We start from the raw sequence: 18,347 nt of genomic DNA on the forward strand, positions 1-18,347 counted from the left end.
TCTTTGGTGATATAACAAAACACACAATCATAGCAATCAGAACCTTGGGATAATCAATCCTCCAACAGGTGTTTTTTTCAGTGTGGTTATAACACAATGTATTAAATAACCTGTCCGTTACCCAGTTGAATGTAATATTTTTGGTATATGTCACAAGTGAAATATATTATGGGACGATTTTTATTGGCTGTGCTAATCAGAACTCGATTACGTGATCATAATACTGACAATAACGTTTAGTCATGAAATGAAAATAACGTAATAAAATGACTGCCTCGCTTGATATTGTCATCCACATTTGGTAAAAATTATAACAAAGCAGTTTTCATTTCTCACAATCATAGCAATCAAGTTATTGCACTGAACTAGATAGGGGACATTCCAGCTTAGCTTTAGATTGACTCAGAAACTTGTGATACTTAAACCATTAAGGTCGTATTGACTCGATTACGTACAATAGGAATAGGTATATCAATAACTTGATCTAAAGGTGGTCTCATGTATGATCTGAATCACATTTAAATACAAATATGGAAATACATATAACGAAGTTACTTTTCCTTGGAATCATTAACCTCCCCTTAAGATGGGTTCAGGTGCCAGAAACCAATATACGTACTTCTGTGTTGACTCAAGTATAGTGACGAAACAAAACTTGGTACTGGATACTGTAATATTGTGAATAACTGGTAAGAAATCACTGGATCTGGTTGTCAACATCTGATCAAATTATTTGAAAACCAAAGAAAGCAGACTCCACATATCAGAATGTTATTTACATGTAAGCATATCTAAAGTAAACAGTCTAATAAGGTTTTAAGATAGTGACATCATAGAAGCAGACCGACAGAATCTGTTACGGACAGCAATGAGACAGACAGAGGTTACTTCCAAATGGATACGGAGGAAGAGACAGCAAAGGTGTAATAGTCATCAGACACGGTACTAAACACAAGGTGATGGGAGACAAGGTAGTATCACTACCCAGGTCATCAGACACAATACTAGACACAAGGTGATGGGAGACAGGTAACATCACTACCCAGGTCATCAGACACAGTACTAGACACAAGGTGATGGGAGACAAGTTAACATCACTACCCAGGTCATCAGACATAGTACTAGACACAAGGTGATGGGAGACAAGTTAACATCACTACCCAGGTCATCAGACACAGTACTAGACACAAGGTGATGGGAGACAAGTTAACATCACTACCCAGGTCATCAGACACAGTACTAGACACAAGGTGATGGGAGACAAGTTAACATCTCTACCCAGGTCATCAGACACAGTACTAGACACAAGGTGATGGGAGACAAGTTAACATCACTACCCAGGTCATCAGACACAGTACTAGACACAAGGTGATGGGAGACAAGGTAATAGAACTACCTAGTGTGATGCAGTAGCACGAATGAAGAATTATGTAAATATCCAGCACAACCGAATGCGGCAATGAACAACAGGCTGCGACAAGAGACATTAGTCCCTGGTAGGAACTGGTAATGATCACATATTTTTGTAAGGATGTGATGACTTCCTTCACAAGGCCTATCCGTCCATCGTATGTAAATTGACTTCAAACAACATAATGTCAGTACCAGTCAAATATAAGTCAATATAATACTTGTAAACAACTAAATATGTTTCACACTTATTGTATTCGTATTTCCGAATCCTCTTCTTCAAGAATCTCAACGGCGAAATCGTCGGAATATCGTAGAAACTCTGGACACTAAAAACAAAAACAAAAAATCTTGTAAACTTGAACAAATATTATATGCTGAAGCTGATTATTTAACTTACATCAGGAACTAGCATGTCTAATTAATGATTTGATCGAAATGACAGAAATAAGTATAAAGTTTCACTTCAAATCGATGACCCTATCAAATGGATACTTATATTTATCGTTTCCAAAGTACCCGTTTTGACTTAATTTTGCTAACGAATTTCCCTTTTCAAGGAGTTTATTTTTTACTGTTCTCAAGGACGAAACAAAATTACCAATATAAGGTAAACTGAAAATATCAAAAGGAAAACAAGTTGTAACATGAATTCTGCAACAAATACATTCGATTTGATTCACTGTTTTCGCCAAAAACAAACAACAACAAAAGATGAAAGAACCAACATTTACAGCACGTTTTGAAGATCTGACGATGGCTGTTTATAATCATACTGTACAGTTTTTATATAAGAGGCCTAAGGCCACAAAGTAAATTTAAACATCAAAAGTCTCACCGGTATTTTTAAGAGCCACCGCCATCCCATCCCTATCAGACAATGCCATGTCTGGAACAAAGCAAAACCAATATAAGGGAAAACTTTTTGATTTTTCAACATTAATTACAGCAATAGACATCATCATAAGGATCATAATTAATAAATTATAAGATATAAAACATAAATAGAAAAGTCACCGAAAAAATGTCGAATTCGGGCATAAGTCTCGAGAAAAAAAATATAAATTTTGTTTAAAAAATGACCACAACGCGGAGATGTGACCTGATGGTGAGATCACAACTCCGCCATGTAGTATGCAAGTAGATAAGAGAAGACTTATTTAACCATATAACGTATTATGTTATGGTAAATGTGTATTCAACAGGTAAATGATATTGACTTTAACAAGATTAAGACTGTAATGAGCTGATGACTCACTTAAGATGGGTATACTAATAAGTCACACTGTATATAGTACAGCAAATCGTAAAAAGACCACTACATTGATACAATAGTCTACTGTTGTGATAAATGTACTTACCAAATAAGTTGTAAACAGTACATAGAAGGTGAGGATGATCGCTACGAGGAGGTACATAGCCCAGTGTTGGGGTAAGTCTGGTATATACACAGCCACGAAATATAAGTTTATGACTATCACAGCCACTGATAAAACACTAGTGAGAATCTGTGTTACTCTGTAACAGAGACAAAATATCGAAAGGGTGATGGACAAAATCAAATTCTTAAAAACTTAATGATGTGCTGCCCAATAGTTACAGAGGTCTTCAAAACAATTCTCTACAGTGATTTGAATTATTAGGGTGTTCTTCGATTTAATTATCACGCTAATTGATTTAACAAAATATATGTACAATAAAATAAGAATTATTTAAGCTTTATTTATTTTTCACACATGTACTGTAACTTTAAATACCACCAAATATAGTTACAATGATAAAATCAACAATCTGTCATTCTAGGAAGAAGTTAGGAACCATATCTCATTAAGATGACAGTACAATATTATTATCATTATACACTGGTAAATGGTTTATATTAACAGCTTGGCAAAAATACACAGTGTTACAAAGTTGTTGTTTTTTTTAATTGAAAATGATAAATATTTCTTACATTCCATTTTTAAAATCCCCCATGAGTTTCTGTGAGTTGGTGAACGTTAGAATTGGAATGAGAGCGAATGGTAACTGCAGACTCATTAGCACATTGAGTAGATCGTTCATGTCAGTCAGGTCCTGTATGCCTTTGTATATGGCGATGAACACTGTTGGTAAGATGGCGATGGACCTCGTGAAGAGCACTCTTTGCCATCTCTTCCATTTTAGATTTAAGAAGCCCTAGTCATAAAGGGAAAACATCGTGATAGTGATTCGTTATGTGTTATCATATGTCAGCTGCTGTCAACATTCTACTGCATATGTATAAAAGAACAAACTCAACCAATAATTAGTTTATCAAGTTGATTTGAGATATTCTTACATTCCAGTTAAGAGAGGTGTCAATTAAGGTAAAGAATATACAACTATATAACTCTCAGTTTAGTGGCTAATTAATTATGTCTCTTAGTTTTGTGAATAAGTAAATTACGTGTCTCTCAGTTTAGTGACTAACCTCCATTGCGAACTGTCCCGAATATGTGCCAGTCATTGTAGAACTCTGGCCAGCTGCCAAAATTCCAACTGCCCAAATATACATTGCAGCTATGCCATATTTGCAACCAAGGTATATACCCTGTGAATATTAAATAGACAATCAAGGTATCATATCTATACTTAATACATGCATATGGTTCTATCCTTCACGACTAAATACTGATAAAGTTACAATTACTACACAAAAACCAAACACTCAACCAGTTTTGAAGACATCATTTAGAAATAAAATTGAATATTTCAAAAAAATCACTTATATAAAAATTGTATATGTACAACGTACAAATAATTCAAATTACCCTTCTATAATATAAAAAAAAATACAACGTACCAAAGAATTCAACTTACCCCTCTATATATGTCCACGTCAGCGACCACGTGAGAGTTCTGGTTAATGAAGCAAAATACAATTTATTGGGGTTTTTTTGTTTTAGAAAATAATGCTATAAGTAATATACAAAACGTATCATTAAACGCTTTGAGAAAAAATCCTAATTTTATAGTTGATTAAAATTTAAAGTATTTGACCAAAATATTTCTTTTTTTGGTATTTGATGTGCACTGTAAAAGAATAACTTTCAACATGCTGAACCTTGGGTAAATGTATGATTACAAAATCAAGTGTCTGTTGAAAATTCTGTTTAACATATTTCACATTTAATTTTTATATTTATTTGCATCAACAAATTTTGAAAACGAAAATATAAAAGCAAAATTATAAATATATATTTTTATAAAACTATCAAACCAACAGACACATATAAAACAAATCTATGCGTTGGTGCTTAGAAACAACGTCATTAGAAATTCAACCTTGAATTAATTTAGACTGATATTGGTATTTTGCCTACTTACATTAAATAAATATGAGTACGAGCTGCTAGCGTTCGTGCAGACGTGATACTGGGAATGAAAAAGAAATGGAAGAAATGCAACCAATGTCAAACAGATCTTGATAAGAAAGTACAATTATGATGAATTCATACACAAACATTTACAAGAATGCTTGACACGATATTGTGTAAAGATTCAATTCAGTCTTTATTCATTGTTGTACTGAACTCAGATGTTTTGAAATGATTATAATTATTTTAAAAAAAAACACACGATAAAACATCATGTGATTATACTGACGATATCTTCGGATGATCTGCCATAGAATCCTTCGGCAAATACAGCGGTGACGAAAACGTTGATGAGGAAAGAAATGAACAATGCAATGGCTGCTTCGATAAAGAAATACATGTTGGCCTCCCGTACAGCCTCCTTCTCTTTACGGTTCACGTCCCTCGACTAAAAACCAATTAATCTGTGAAACTAACTTATAGATTAATGTGTACAAAATTTTACAATGAAGTTAAATCGTCATTAAACGTTCGATGCAGCGAGATAAATTTCCAAATGGCAATTCTATCCGATATATAGCCGATTCAGCACAATTATTTTCCTGCCACTGTTTTTTAACCATGAAATATTCGAAAAAATAGAAAAAATTCCAACAGTATCAGGAATATGATGAAGCTTTGAATACATCCAATAATAGCATGGATAAATATATAATAAGCTTGATTATCTCGGCAAGCTTTGGAGTACTTTATCATTATTGTGGGGTTGTCTTTTGTTAAGTGGTAACATCAGAGAGCTGATGGAAGAATAAATAGAATCTGCTTTAATCAACTGCATGTTCGTATGAGACTTCCTCAGTTAGGAGAACGAACAGTCTGAGACAGATCTGTAGCCCCATTACAAACCAAAATATGGCATTGATTCTGAGAGGAATACAACATGTCTCCTCCAAAAATTGGCGGAGGCATGAAAAGTACATATATTTTCCATAATTTATAATGTAAATATATAAATTCAAAAAATAAAAGCTCTTGTAACATGGCATGTAGAAAATGCTTACTCTTCCGAAACACGTGATCTTCTTTTGCCTTAGTTTTATGAAATTTGAGTTTAGATTATGATTATGTTGACATGTTGGCATTTTCTTGATTTTTTTCTACTAGTTGTGTTATAAGAACTTCTTTTTCATTGACATTGTCTACACGGAGAAAAGAGTTCCGAAATCTCCAGTTACTTGCCTTCACCAGGGCGGAGTGTAGGTATATATTATGTGGCATGATAATGGCTCCGACTATACCAATACCCTGTAGAAGTTCATCAGATCCACAGTTCTCACAGTAAGGGAAGAACATCCCCTTCAGGACGCTTGGCTGGTCAGGATGCACTACGACATACTGATATATAAAAGATATATGATAAATGAATCTAGAGGGCATGTAGACAGGGTTCAAAGTCTAAATCCTAAAGCCGTGTTTTAAATGGATCTGTATAGCATGGGAACTGAAATGTATACTTGTAAAAGATATGTGACAAGGGAGGTTTGAAACAAATTTTTGATGTTGAGTTTTCCAATTAACTATAAATTTTGAAAAATGATAGTCCAATAGTGATTTTTTTTACAGTTTCCGAAACGTTTTTTTTTTTTTTTTTTTTCTGTTTCAGTGTTCTATTCATTAATCTTATAATCAATTGCTCTTATCCAAACTATGAAGAAAAAACACGACGAAATTGTTCAGATGACCTATTTGGATCGTTTGTGGCAGGACATAAGTAGTACCGTTCATTCCTTATTGTGTTTACCTCGTATCCAAAGCTGATAGACATAATGGTAATTAGGAAACAGAAGAAAGCTTCGAGTTTTCTCAACCCGTAACGGTCCAGCAGAAGGAAGGTGAATGTGTCGACGATGGTGATAAGTACTCCTCCATACAGAGGTATTCTATGGCAAATAGAAAAAGGCGTATTATAACTATAGCGGCTGATGTCAGGGCGGCAACAGTGCGACAATACGACAAAGTTAACGCGACAAAACTACATGACACATCAGATAAAAAAGAGTAACCAAAATAACGGAGCATTGTTAAAATGCTAGAATAGTATACCAATTCAAATATTGGACTTTGCGACTCTATTGTAACATTAATACATATCTAAAACGCAGCTAGTGGGTTCTTGAAAGATTCGTTGAAAACATTTGTCGTACGACGTCTTTATATGGCATGTTATATCTATATTTGAATGCAAAGAGTTCGTATTTACCTTATCTAGTACTTTTAAATATAGATATAAATATCAATGCGTTTTAGCAGGATACAACTGTTAATTACATTTTTTGTATTAGGCTGATTGGTTTACATCCGATCACATCGACTTGTTTTCTGGGACAGTGATAAAATATTATACCAGGTATGTAACGCTCGTGGAAGTATTCTCTGACGCAGCATAACTTCAGTCAATATGATTTATCGCACACATGTTCGGAGAGTGGTACATTCATGACGTGGTGGTTGATATCATGGAATTAGTTATAATTTATATAGCATGGGATCATACCGTGATTTTGATACCAAATGTTATAAAACAGTGATGACACTTTGGTTCGATCGATATGGCGATTTATGTGGCCCCTCCTCGCCTTCGGCATCTGTCGATATTTTTTTACCTTCGCTCATATCGATGTAAACGAAATGCCATAACTGTATCATACCGAACGTTATTTTTTGTGATATATACTTTTCATAGTGAGAAAGTGATATAAAAAATGATTATGTCAATGCTCGAATGATGGAACAGCGACCGAGCGTGTAAAACTTTGTACATACCTTCCATTTGACAAAATACTGATGGCTATCGCTGTTCCAATCACTTCCTGTATGTCAGATCCTAAAAGTGAAAGTAATATTTTTTATTTTCATCTGGTTCAAAGGTAATTTTTTCCAGGTAACGACATCATAAAATCAAAATAGATGCTAATTATGATAATATCTTAGGTGTCGATCGGATGTGTATATCATCCTGCTGGAAACTTTTTTCAGAACTTCATTTTCGTTATTGAAATCTTTAATGTATAAAAGTACGGTGGTCACTTTTTTCGTGACGTCAATAATCTCCGCCATTTTCCTTGAAAATAACAATCTTCGAAATTATAAACGTATAGCACTTTATGCAATTTTATCTCTTTTTTATTCTAATTTTAAGGATGCAAAATACCATCAATAGGAGACAGACATGAATAATAATGACCTATGATAGCTATCTCCACCATTACCCACAGTGTCACACGAGGGACTTTGGGATAACGTTTGTAGCAAATCTCAGCCAAATGCAACCCTGTGACTACGCCCAATCTTGCAGCCAGTCGCTGCATCAGGAGTCCCAAAACAGTCGAAACCATTAGAACCCATAATAACTGCAGAAAATATGGAAGAATGAAAATTCAGATGTTATCATTATACACAATGATATATGACATTATTATAGACTTTTACAGATAATACAGAAAAAAAAATTGGCAAATTTTGCATAAACAAAAGCATTAAACAATTATTCAATTGAAAAATAAAATACGACAAAATAAAGCACCAACACCATATTCGATATAGCGAGTGATAGACACTGCTGGTAGACTTATAGTTCTCACGGTTCGCCGTAACCTGCATGCCCCTTTTTTTCAAATCATTCGAATAGTGGCACGATTCAGATACATAATACATACGTACTTGACTTTTTAAAATGATCAGATACATTGGATTTTTTTGATTGATGGGGCTGTAGCAACTCCCCGTGTAGGTTTTGACTTCTCTTTCGACTACCTTGCATTTTCCTGTCGTTTCTTAGACTTCAAACTTTAAGTCCTTAGCATCACTGATGAGGACGAAACAGCTGTATGATGTAGTTCATTGTTTGGCTCTACAATATCTAACTTCCAATTTGTATGTTAATCACTTGCTTGGTTTTTGTATAATCTTTCTCTCAAAGTGCAAGTGTCATTTGCTTCAACGAAGATACCAATTTAAGTGAGTAAAACTTTATCATTCATTTCCCCCTATTCCATGAGTGTTATAAAACTGTGTTACTTTCTGGTATTATTTTTTTATTGAAACGTGAGGTCTGTAATTGCTCTCTTTGTCTCACCCTCTCAAATGAACAAATAAGTAAAGGTGATATAAAGATACAAATAAAATAAAAACAGAAATAAAGAATAATATAAAAAGTTATGTTGGCCCTGAAATAAGCTACAAAATGACAATTAAACAATGACATGTAATTTCCATATACACGGAAGGCTTACTTATCAACAGTGTGAACGTGTAAGTGGGACACACACATAACCCACACATGTGACTAGGGAGCGCCCCGTATGACAATTGAGTTCTATCATATGAGCTAGTAATTTCGTTGTAACACTTCGGCACTTCCTGACCTAAAGGCTCTCATCGTCATCACAGTCCTTAACGTCACCCGACAGTTTGAATGGCATGTTAATGTAATGTAATTTATAAGGTGTATTTAATTTAACCGGAAGCTTTATCTAATATTCGTTTTTAAAAGTATAACTTTTTTACAGGAGAAAAATGTATGATCGTACGTGGTAAAATATATATAACTACCAAATGTTGACACGTGCTTGTGAGTCAGGTATTAAAAATTAAGGTGGGTAATGTTGCTGATTTTTATGACGTCAAGAAAATATAAGTGTACGCTTACTCGTGCTGTCGACTGCCTTATAAAACCATATTTGTCATATCATTGACAATAACCCGGACGTAAGTTGGGAAACAGGATGATTTTGCTGCAGTCTGTAAATTAAATTAGGCGGCATGCGTACGTGATCGATCTCTATTCAGACAAACTTGTTCGTGGTCGCACACTATCAGATTAAGATCCATCAAGGAATATAAGTGGCTGACTCATATACCCGTTTATATTCAGCTAAATTATATCTTCATTATTTTGAAGTTACATAAGAAATAACCTGCTATGAGAAATGTAAATGAAAAATTTGTGGCAAATATAATTTATATATATATTTGAAATTTCATTTAAGCCAGTCTGAATTTAGATTTCAATAGAAATTCGAAAAGATAATAAATGAAAAAAAGTGTTTATATTTTAAAAGATTTTAATCTAACTTTATCGAGCATCTATTTTGTTTATACAATGATTAGGGAATAAAGCCATTCGGGTACTGAACGATCATTAATTTTCGTGGCAGATTTATTTTCATTGATTTGATGGGTCCTCTTAATCCACTTATTCATATGTCCATAAACAATTAAAACAATCTTAAGTAAATTCATCGATCTATATAACTGCACGAAATCAAGTATCCACGATTTTATTTTTTATTCTTTGAAAAATTGAAAATTTGAGCATCATGAAAATATAAAACTATACAGTGTTTGTGTCCTTGTTTAGAAATGTAAAGACCACTGAATTTAAATACGCGTGTGTATCAATGCACCCTCAAAGTGGCCCTTTTTCTGAGTAATTAAAAGCGGTGAATCACATAGTGATGGTGGAAATGTTGGGCTTGAAGTGCTTCCTGGTTATAATTGTGTGATGATGGATGACTACTGATGTTATCACTTTCTGTATTTTCGTTCCCAATTGCGGATGCAGTATAACAAATTTTGAAATTGTAAGCGAGATTACTAAGATCAAAATGAAGTGAAATTTCCAAGTTTAAAATGAAGTGAGATTACCAAAATCAAAACGAAGTGACGATACAAAGATCCAAATGAAGTGAGATTACCAAGATCAGAATTAAGTGAGATTACCAAGATCAAAATGGAGTGAGATTACCAAGATCAAAATGAAGTGTGATTACCAAGATCAAAATGAAGTGAGATTACCAAGATCAAACTGAAGTGAGATTACCAAGATCAAAATGAAGTGAGATTACCAAGATCAAAATGAAGTGAGATTACCAAGATCAAAATGAAATGAGATTACCAAGATCAAAATGAAGTGAGATTACCAAGATCAAACTGAAGTGAGATTACCAAGATCAAACTGAAGTGAGATTACCAAGATCAAACTGATGTGACAATACAAAGATAACAATATGAAGTAAGATTACCAAGATAAAAAAAAATATCGACATGAACTCACATTACTAAGATGCTTTATTTTCAAAACAAATGCATATTTCACTCTGACGAATCGATCTACAATAAGTTAACAGTAATGATAAAGTATTTCTTGCGAGAATATCATGATTTGATTTTAAATGTTAACCTTCCCAACCTGTTCTAATTAGTATGTGTCTCTAGGGATTTATATTGTTTAACGTTCTATCAACAACTATGATCACTGAAGGACGGCCTTAATGTATATACATGGTGAGTGAGTGTGTTCGATGGATGTAGTATTGGAAGGCTGTGATATATTCCTGTATGACATTTTGTAATGGTTGTCGGCTTTAAAGTGCAATCACTCTGAAGTATACTGCCGAAAGCCAGCAGCAAGACACCTCACCTTGTCAAATTATACAGAAAAAGACTAACCAGTTGTTACACTACCATATTATTGGACGTTATGCAGAGAGAAGTAAAACCGTTTTTCACAGATTTTAGTATATCTCGCAAAGAGGACAACACCCAAAGACTTCCTCACTGGGGCAAACGCTCGAAGGAGAGTGTAAAGACCTGTACTTTTGTCGAATCCCCCCTTGAATCAACTTGATTTAATAAATTACTTTGAAAACTGTTGGTGAATCGTATCTTGGTTACGCTTCAGCCTTTTTCCCCTTTCGCTATGAATGATTGAAACATGTAATGCTATCAATAGACATAAAGAATGCATAAACTGCAATTCATGAGAAAATCAAAACGCAGAAATGTATCTTTTGTAATAGTAAATAAGTCACAGTATCGCTGTGGCTAAAAATTAAATGAAATCTGAATGATGTATTCGCTTAAGTGTATAAATACCTTGAATTGTGCACTAGCCCCAGCTCGCAAGTCTGACTCCACGTTCCCTGGGTCCAAATAGGCAATACTCATCAGAAACCCGGGCCCCGTAAAGGCCCACAACTTTCGGAAACTGAAGCGAGTCTAAAACAAACAAAATTGTAGTAAATTAGCAAAGTGTCCATTGAACCATTTACAAATACATGTAATAGTTACATAACAGTTACATTGCATATGGTTTTTTTTAATGAAATAATTATTAATAGGCAAATTGTTCATTTTCTGTCGACTAGAAAAACATATAATCGTGATTTCAAACACGAAAAAAAAATCATATTGTTCATTTTAAGACCTTAAATCTAATTATACAAATAATGCGGTTGTTTATTGAACATTGAACAGGATATGTATGAAATAAAGAGATTGGCTGTGAACAACCGAAAATTTATTGAACGTGTACAAAATGTATAACTAAGATAGATGATAATGCAGAAAGTGTAGGTAATGTCATTATTAATACGATTGATCTCAAGACAGAAAGAGATGGAATACTTCAATCCAAGCTTTCTTACACCATCTGGTTGTGGAACAGCAACCCGTTCATCGAAGTATGTTGAAGCCCTCGTATCATTGGCGTTCTTCTTCTCCGTGTTAACTGATACTGTCATATCTGCCATTTCGTTTACTGATCCTGGTGAAAAAATAAGAAATGTAGATGCAAAACCTCCAACGATACTGATGAAAGACGATTTCTGTCTAAGTTATAGATGTCTGTATTGATATAGTACATAATGTCCTTAGTACCATAATGACGAAATACTATGTTGTATGTTGTCAATAATGCAAATTGAATACTGTAAATCACATATATTTCGCGTGGGCTTTATTTTCGCGTTAATACGCGTGGAGAGTCAATCACGAAGTCAAACCCCTCGCGATTACTTTTACGAAAATAACTTGATGACATCCATGCTGCTTGATTAGTATTGAGAATGGTAGTATGAAGATTTAATAAAGGTTTGCTAGAGCAGATTAAGGAACTATCTGTTTATATAGATTCCCATTAAGTTCAGAAACCCAATATAAAAGCTATAGAGCCCCGTATTTATGTTTGCTAGGGAATCTAAATGACTGTAACACTGAAACATAATAAGCCAGAATTCCTTCTATGGAAAGACTAGGTAATGTATAGATATGATGTCCTTAGTTATTGAGCAAAGCTATTTTGTAGGAAATGTAATGATATCTGCAAACACATTATAAGATGTCTTTTCTGCAGGTACAATACCATTCCCATCCCTAGCACGTAAGTCTTAAAGTGTGGATTGAACATCATGGAATACACAATTTTTTTTTTTTTTTAAAGTTTTACTCTGCGTATTCTTCTAAGCGTGAACAAATAGATTTAGTCCACTTTGAAAGTGACTCTAAATAAGAAATGTCACGTTCCCAAATGAGAACAAGGTAAACGATTACGAAACCAACAGGAAAATTAACGACCAACAAACACGTCCGACTAATTAATATCGCACCAAGCATGAGATATGTTGACCGTAAATGTTTTAACAAAGAATTTAGATAACACAAATGCATTGTTAAATGTGTTCTGAGCGACCTTGACTTTTATCTAAATGTACAGCAACATACCATTCTTATCACGTTCTAAACCGTTATCAATCGAGTCTGTACATTTAGGTCAAATTGCTATAGTTAGTAATACTGTCTCAATTAAAACCCTGGTGGTTAAAGTATGTTTATATTTTACACTGTCATTTTTACAAGACACAGACATATCTGTAAAATATTGAAAAACTTGTAATTACAAATAACAAACGCATTTCATATCACGCATTGCGATATTTGCGCTCGTCGTTTAACAAGAAAAAAATAATGATTTTTGTAATGTTCGATTTTCTGAAGTGTGAGTTGAAGATTTCGAAATATGCACTGAAAATTGACCACAACTGAGAAACTATTTTAAATGAAAAGATAATAAATATCAATTAAGTTTTATTACTTCGAATGACATGCTCTTTCTGGATCCAGTTTTACAGAAATACAGGATTTACCAGGCGATAGTCTTTCGTGTAGAATTTAAGAAATACAGTAAAAGAAAATCAGAAATGTTGTTTTACAATCCCTGGTTGCTAATAGTGACACAATTCCGAATACTTACGTGGTACCTTTTCTTTTCAAATCATGCAAAATTGAATATTTTGAAACTGATTGAACTATGGAGTTAGTGCACTTCCTCGTCTAACATTTTGTAATTTTGTTTTTCTTCAGTCTCCTCCTGCGTTTAAACGTAGATCTATCATCACTGATTAGTCCTTTAAGAAGATAAAACAGTCTCGTGCAAGTTCATCAATTATTTGCTTTACTTCTTCTGAGTAGGTAACGAAGGAGATATTCTCAAAATAGTATGCCTGTCGTCAGTCCTTTGTTTTGTAACAACGACCTAATTTACAGCCGATATTATGATGTATAGCAAGTGGATCGAGATGGCTTAGCATAGAACATTCGCATATGTAACCTTGTGTTAAGATCCTGGATGCCTGGCCCTACCCGTGAAGGATGTGTTTTTTCTGGAAGCTGTGAAACGGATCGGTCTTTGCTGTCGTGGTTGTTCCTTGGGAAAAAAACACTAGTTCTAATTGCTCAGGATAGCACGCGACAGGCCTCTGTATGCTTTCCAGTAAGGTTGTCACCAGCTTTAACTAAGAGATTCTTGCCTCAAAATGACCTTGACTGTTCACGTGGTTATAAAACCAGCAAAACATCAAATGTTTAGCGAAGTGATCACTTTAGATAGTTGTTTTACGTGTGATGATCACACCGATAACCGACATAATAAACAGCTGATATAGAGAGGTTATTAACAGATAGATATATCAGGTCACCATACTGTTAATACGGTACTGGTGTGTCTGATATATTGTAAAATTTTAAAATAAATTATCGTTGTGTTCATATTTCGTGATTTTCCAATAATTTACATTTTCAATGGCATTTGATTTCGTGGTTAACTCTTTCTCGCGAAATCCAATGGTACTATAATCAGACAGATTTCACCTGTGTGATTTCGTGGATACATAAATTCGTGGGATTTGATTCTTCATGAAAATTATCATTATGAGATTCTTACTAAAACAATCTTCACTGTTAAACAGTTATATAGTTATAAAAATTAATCGAGTGCCAAATAGTATGATAACATATAGCACAGAGTTGTTTCGTCTGACTTGTAAAGTTAGAACATTGATATCTAATTGCATAACATGATTGAGCAAATATTAAACGACGCGACTAAACTCCGGTAATCTTAAACATCTATCAAGTGGCTGGTCTTCAGTATACAATACGTACATAGACTGTAGGCACGTGTTATCATTATCTGTAAAACTGACTCGCCTTCAGCATACAATATACAAATAAACAGAAGGTACATGTTCTCAAAAGCTCACCTTAATACATAGCCGAGATATGATTCGTCAAGTTTTTAATCTACCCAGTATAAAGACAAGCTTACCTGTTTTGTTTACATCTCTTCACCCAGCTTCATCTCACTATAGGCGACATAGGCAAATAAGTGTAACAATTGTGACGTCATTTCATAAACAGTCATGTGTTGTTGACTTTTGGCTTGAGTGATTTATCATATAAGTGAGTACATCTACTACTGTGTATCCAAGTACATGTGTACCCAACACACATATATACTGACATTATAAAACGTGGTATCAAATAACTGCAACAACCACCTTCTCGCCTGTTCACTGTAATGTTAACGACCTAATTTCAATCTATTCATGAATGTACTCCTCCATCGTGACAGTCGACGCTATCTTTATCCCAAACCTTCTACCACTATGTACTTTCACTCCCTGCATTTCCCATTCTATTCATTTTTTGAAAAATAAAATCTCGGATGTCGGAAGGTCGGAAGATAACGGACGTTAAGTCCGTGAAATAAATGTCTAAAAATCGATGTACTCACAAATATTAGATTGTTTTGAGTTCAAACACATCGATCTAGTTAATACTACCTCTTTTTCAATTTCAAGTTCGTGATTAAAGTGATAGTGCAATACGTAATCTACAGCAGAAAGTCTTCCGTTTTATCAGGTTGATGAAGACTTCGGCGAAATTTTATGGGATGTGTAAAGTATATTTTCAAATTGCGTATTTTTCACAACCTTGGTAGTAACACAGGCACTCGAGGCCAGGATATTATTTTTTAAACATTTTTAATGACCGTGGACCTCGGATTTGTCAACCAGCACATAAACTTGAATTCTGCTGATGTTTCGTTTAAATAACGTCAGTCATGAGTGCTAAAACAAAAATCAATGTTTTAAAAATAATATCCTGGCCTCGAGTGCCTGTGGGGCAACGGGGCTTTACACGAATTCCATCCCACGATCTGTCTTCCTGTACGATGGGGTTTTAAGCAGATGTATATCCGCCAGCGTAGTTTTTATTGTGTTTCGGAAGTGCTTCATGTCTGTCTGCGACTCCACAGTTCTTGAAATGGTCATGATACACATGACCGTTGTCTCTAAATTGGTGAAACGGATACGAAATATGTACAAAAATGTATATCGAAATGAGACCAGGAATTCCGGAATAGCAGAATTCCTGGTCTCATTTCCATATACATTTTTGTACATATTTCGTATCCGTTTCACCAATTTAGAGATTAAGAATAGATGAAAATATTACTATTTCCTCCGTTGTTAGAAAGGGAACAAAATAAACAAAGTTTATCCATATGGCGTCGATAGCAATTTGACAGTAAGGACGACCCTGACAATTTGTCTCTGTATCGAGAAATATCTCATGTAGAAAACCCAGGTAATGTATAATAAAGGATAGCAAAACAAGCATTCATAAACTTAAAACAATGAATGCAAGATGGAACAGAAACACAAATAAAACCCAAATAAAGCAAAGAATGAAGATCGCTAACTATGAAATCTATATGTCGTTACTGAAGAAAGGAAAATTACTGAACACAAAGAGGACATAGTTTGATAGGATAGTTATCAGTACAGTGAGTGTTTACTTACTTTCCATCATTTGTTGAAGTGGCCACCGTTCCAATTTCGTTTGTGTGGCACCTGCCAAATTAAAACATCACAAAATTAGCGACATCGTTTTAAAAAAATGATTGAATACAATCACGCATTACAAAAAGCAAGTGTAAATATTTTGGTGTAATACATCGGGTCATTTTGTCTGATTATAACACACAAACTAGAAAGAGATAAAGGAGTTATTTCGTATCGCTTCAACAAAAGTTGGAAGGATTATAATGTAATTTTTTTAGATGTTAAAGTTTTTTTATGTTTACATGTTTTTTTGAGTTTTTTATGTTCAGAGTGAAAGCATCTTATGGCGAAGGTGTTAATTTCCCGTATTCTCATTTCGGAGCGTGATGTTACCTACATGAATTAACCAATATTTACATGGTAGGATTTTTTGTTTTTGTTGGTTTTTTAACCAGTTTCATTTTCATCATATCTAATTTGACGCCTTAATTCCATCTTCAACAATATCGAGAAAATAAAACCCTCTCGAGAAATTCGGTTATGGGTACCTATTAGTACATGTACATTTTCTCACATTCAGATTTTTAAATCATTTGGCATAAGTGTCGTTCTCAACAACTACAATACATAGAAAAAATAAAGTTCTAATTTATTTCACAGCGAGATTTGATGAACTGTCTGAATGTTCCGGTGTCACCATTAATTTCGAATTTGTATGTTGGTTTCAAATAGAATTGACCTAAATACATATTGCGGATGTCGTCGATGAAACAAAAGACGCTTACCAGTCTAGAACATCTAGTTTCATACTTTTAAATTATACTTTTTTTGATGGACACTGTGTTTATTTATTTTTCCTTTCTAAAAGGATGCCAGTAATGTGAATTTCGTGTTACGCCTATGTGTATATTAGGGTATTTTATTTTTGACTCGTAAATCAAAAAGAACAAATCTTAGACATTGTTTTCGTAACTCGGAATTGTTTTCTATATGAATTTGGTAATTTTAACATAATCAAACAACAAGAAAATACCAACATGATAACAAAACCAAAAGTCAAATTCAAAACTTATGAAATGAGGAAAAAAATATATACAAAAAGATATCAACATGGAGACTCCTGAAAACCTGTAGAGAATAAGACAAACAGAAAGCTTTTCCCCACCAATGTAATTAGTAAACATTACGCGGATCTAGCGCCAAATAAGGCGTAGGACACCGCCTATCACACTGGCAATGTAGTAATGGATGCTGAGAGAGGATGCAAGTTCCCAAGAGTGGGACATTTTGACGACATCAGTCCTTGCAGGTGTCCGAGTCTGGTGCAAAAGCAAGAGGCAAATCGGACAAAAAGGATACAAGAAGTATCTTTTATGAGGACAATGATGATTTTCTCAAAATATTACTCAGGACTCACAATAAGATTCATAAGATAAGACGTTAGGTAAATCAAAAGAGAAAGTCATGCTAATATATTGTAATATGAATCGCAGGTGAAAGCAAGAGGCAACTCGCACAAAGAGAATACAAGTAGTACCTATTATGAAGACAATTATGAATCTGCTCAAAATATAATTCTGGACTCCAAATAACATTCACAAGATAAGATGTTAGGTTAATAGAGAATGTCATG

General features: G+C 34.1%; 1 protein-coding gene across 1 annotated transcript; it reads right to left on the reverse strand.

The window, feature by feature from the left end:
- Positions 1-1,578: 1,578 nt before the first annotated feature.
- LOC132545441 (natural resistance-associated macrophage protein 2-like) lies at positions 1,579-15,235 on the reverse strand. The gene is made up of 15 exons (XM_060209125.1): positions 15,193-15,235; positions 12,236-12,354; positions 11,685-11,807; positions 7,993-8,158; positions 7,572-7,632; positions 6,550-6,688; positions 5,988-6,143; positions 5,038-5,196; positions 4,759-4,806; positions 4,252-4,290; positions 3,863-3,982; positions 3,365-3,588; positions 2,772-2,928; positions 2,249-2,299; positions 1,579-1,739 (listed from the first exon to the last, which is right to left on the reverse strand). The coding sequence occupies exons 2-15, from the start codon at positions 12,338-12,340 to the stop codon at positions 1,659-1,661; spliced, it is 1,629 nt and encodes a 542-aa protein (XP_060065108.1). The 5' UTR covers positions 12,341-12,354; positions 15,193-15,235; the 3' UTR covers positions 1,579-1,658.
- Positions 15,236-18,347: the final 3,112 nt, after the last annotated feature.

Source organism: Ylistrum balloti, unplaced genomic scaffold (assembly GCF_031769215.1).
Source record: "Ylistrum balloti isolate Yb309-2 unplaced genomic scaffold, AGI_CSIRO_Ybal_v1 Utg369848, whole genome shotgun sequence".
Classification (NCBI taxonomy): Eukaryota; Metazoa; Mollusca; class Bivalvia; order Pectinida; family Pectinidae; genus Ylistrum; species Ylistrum balloti.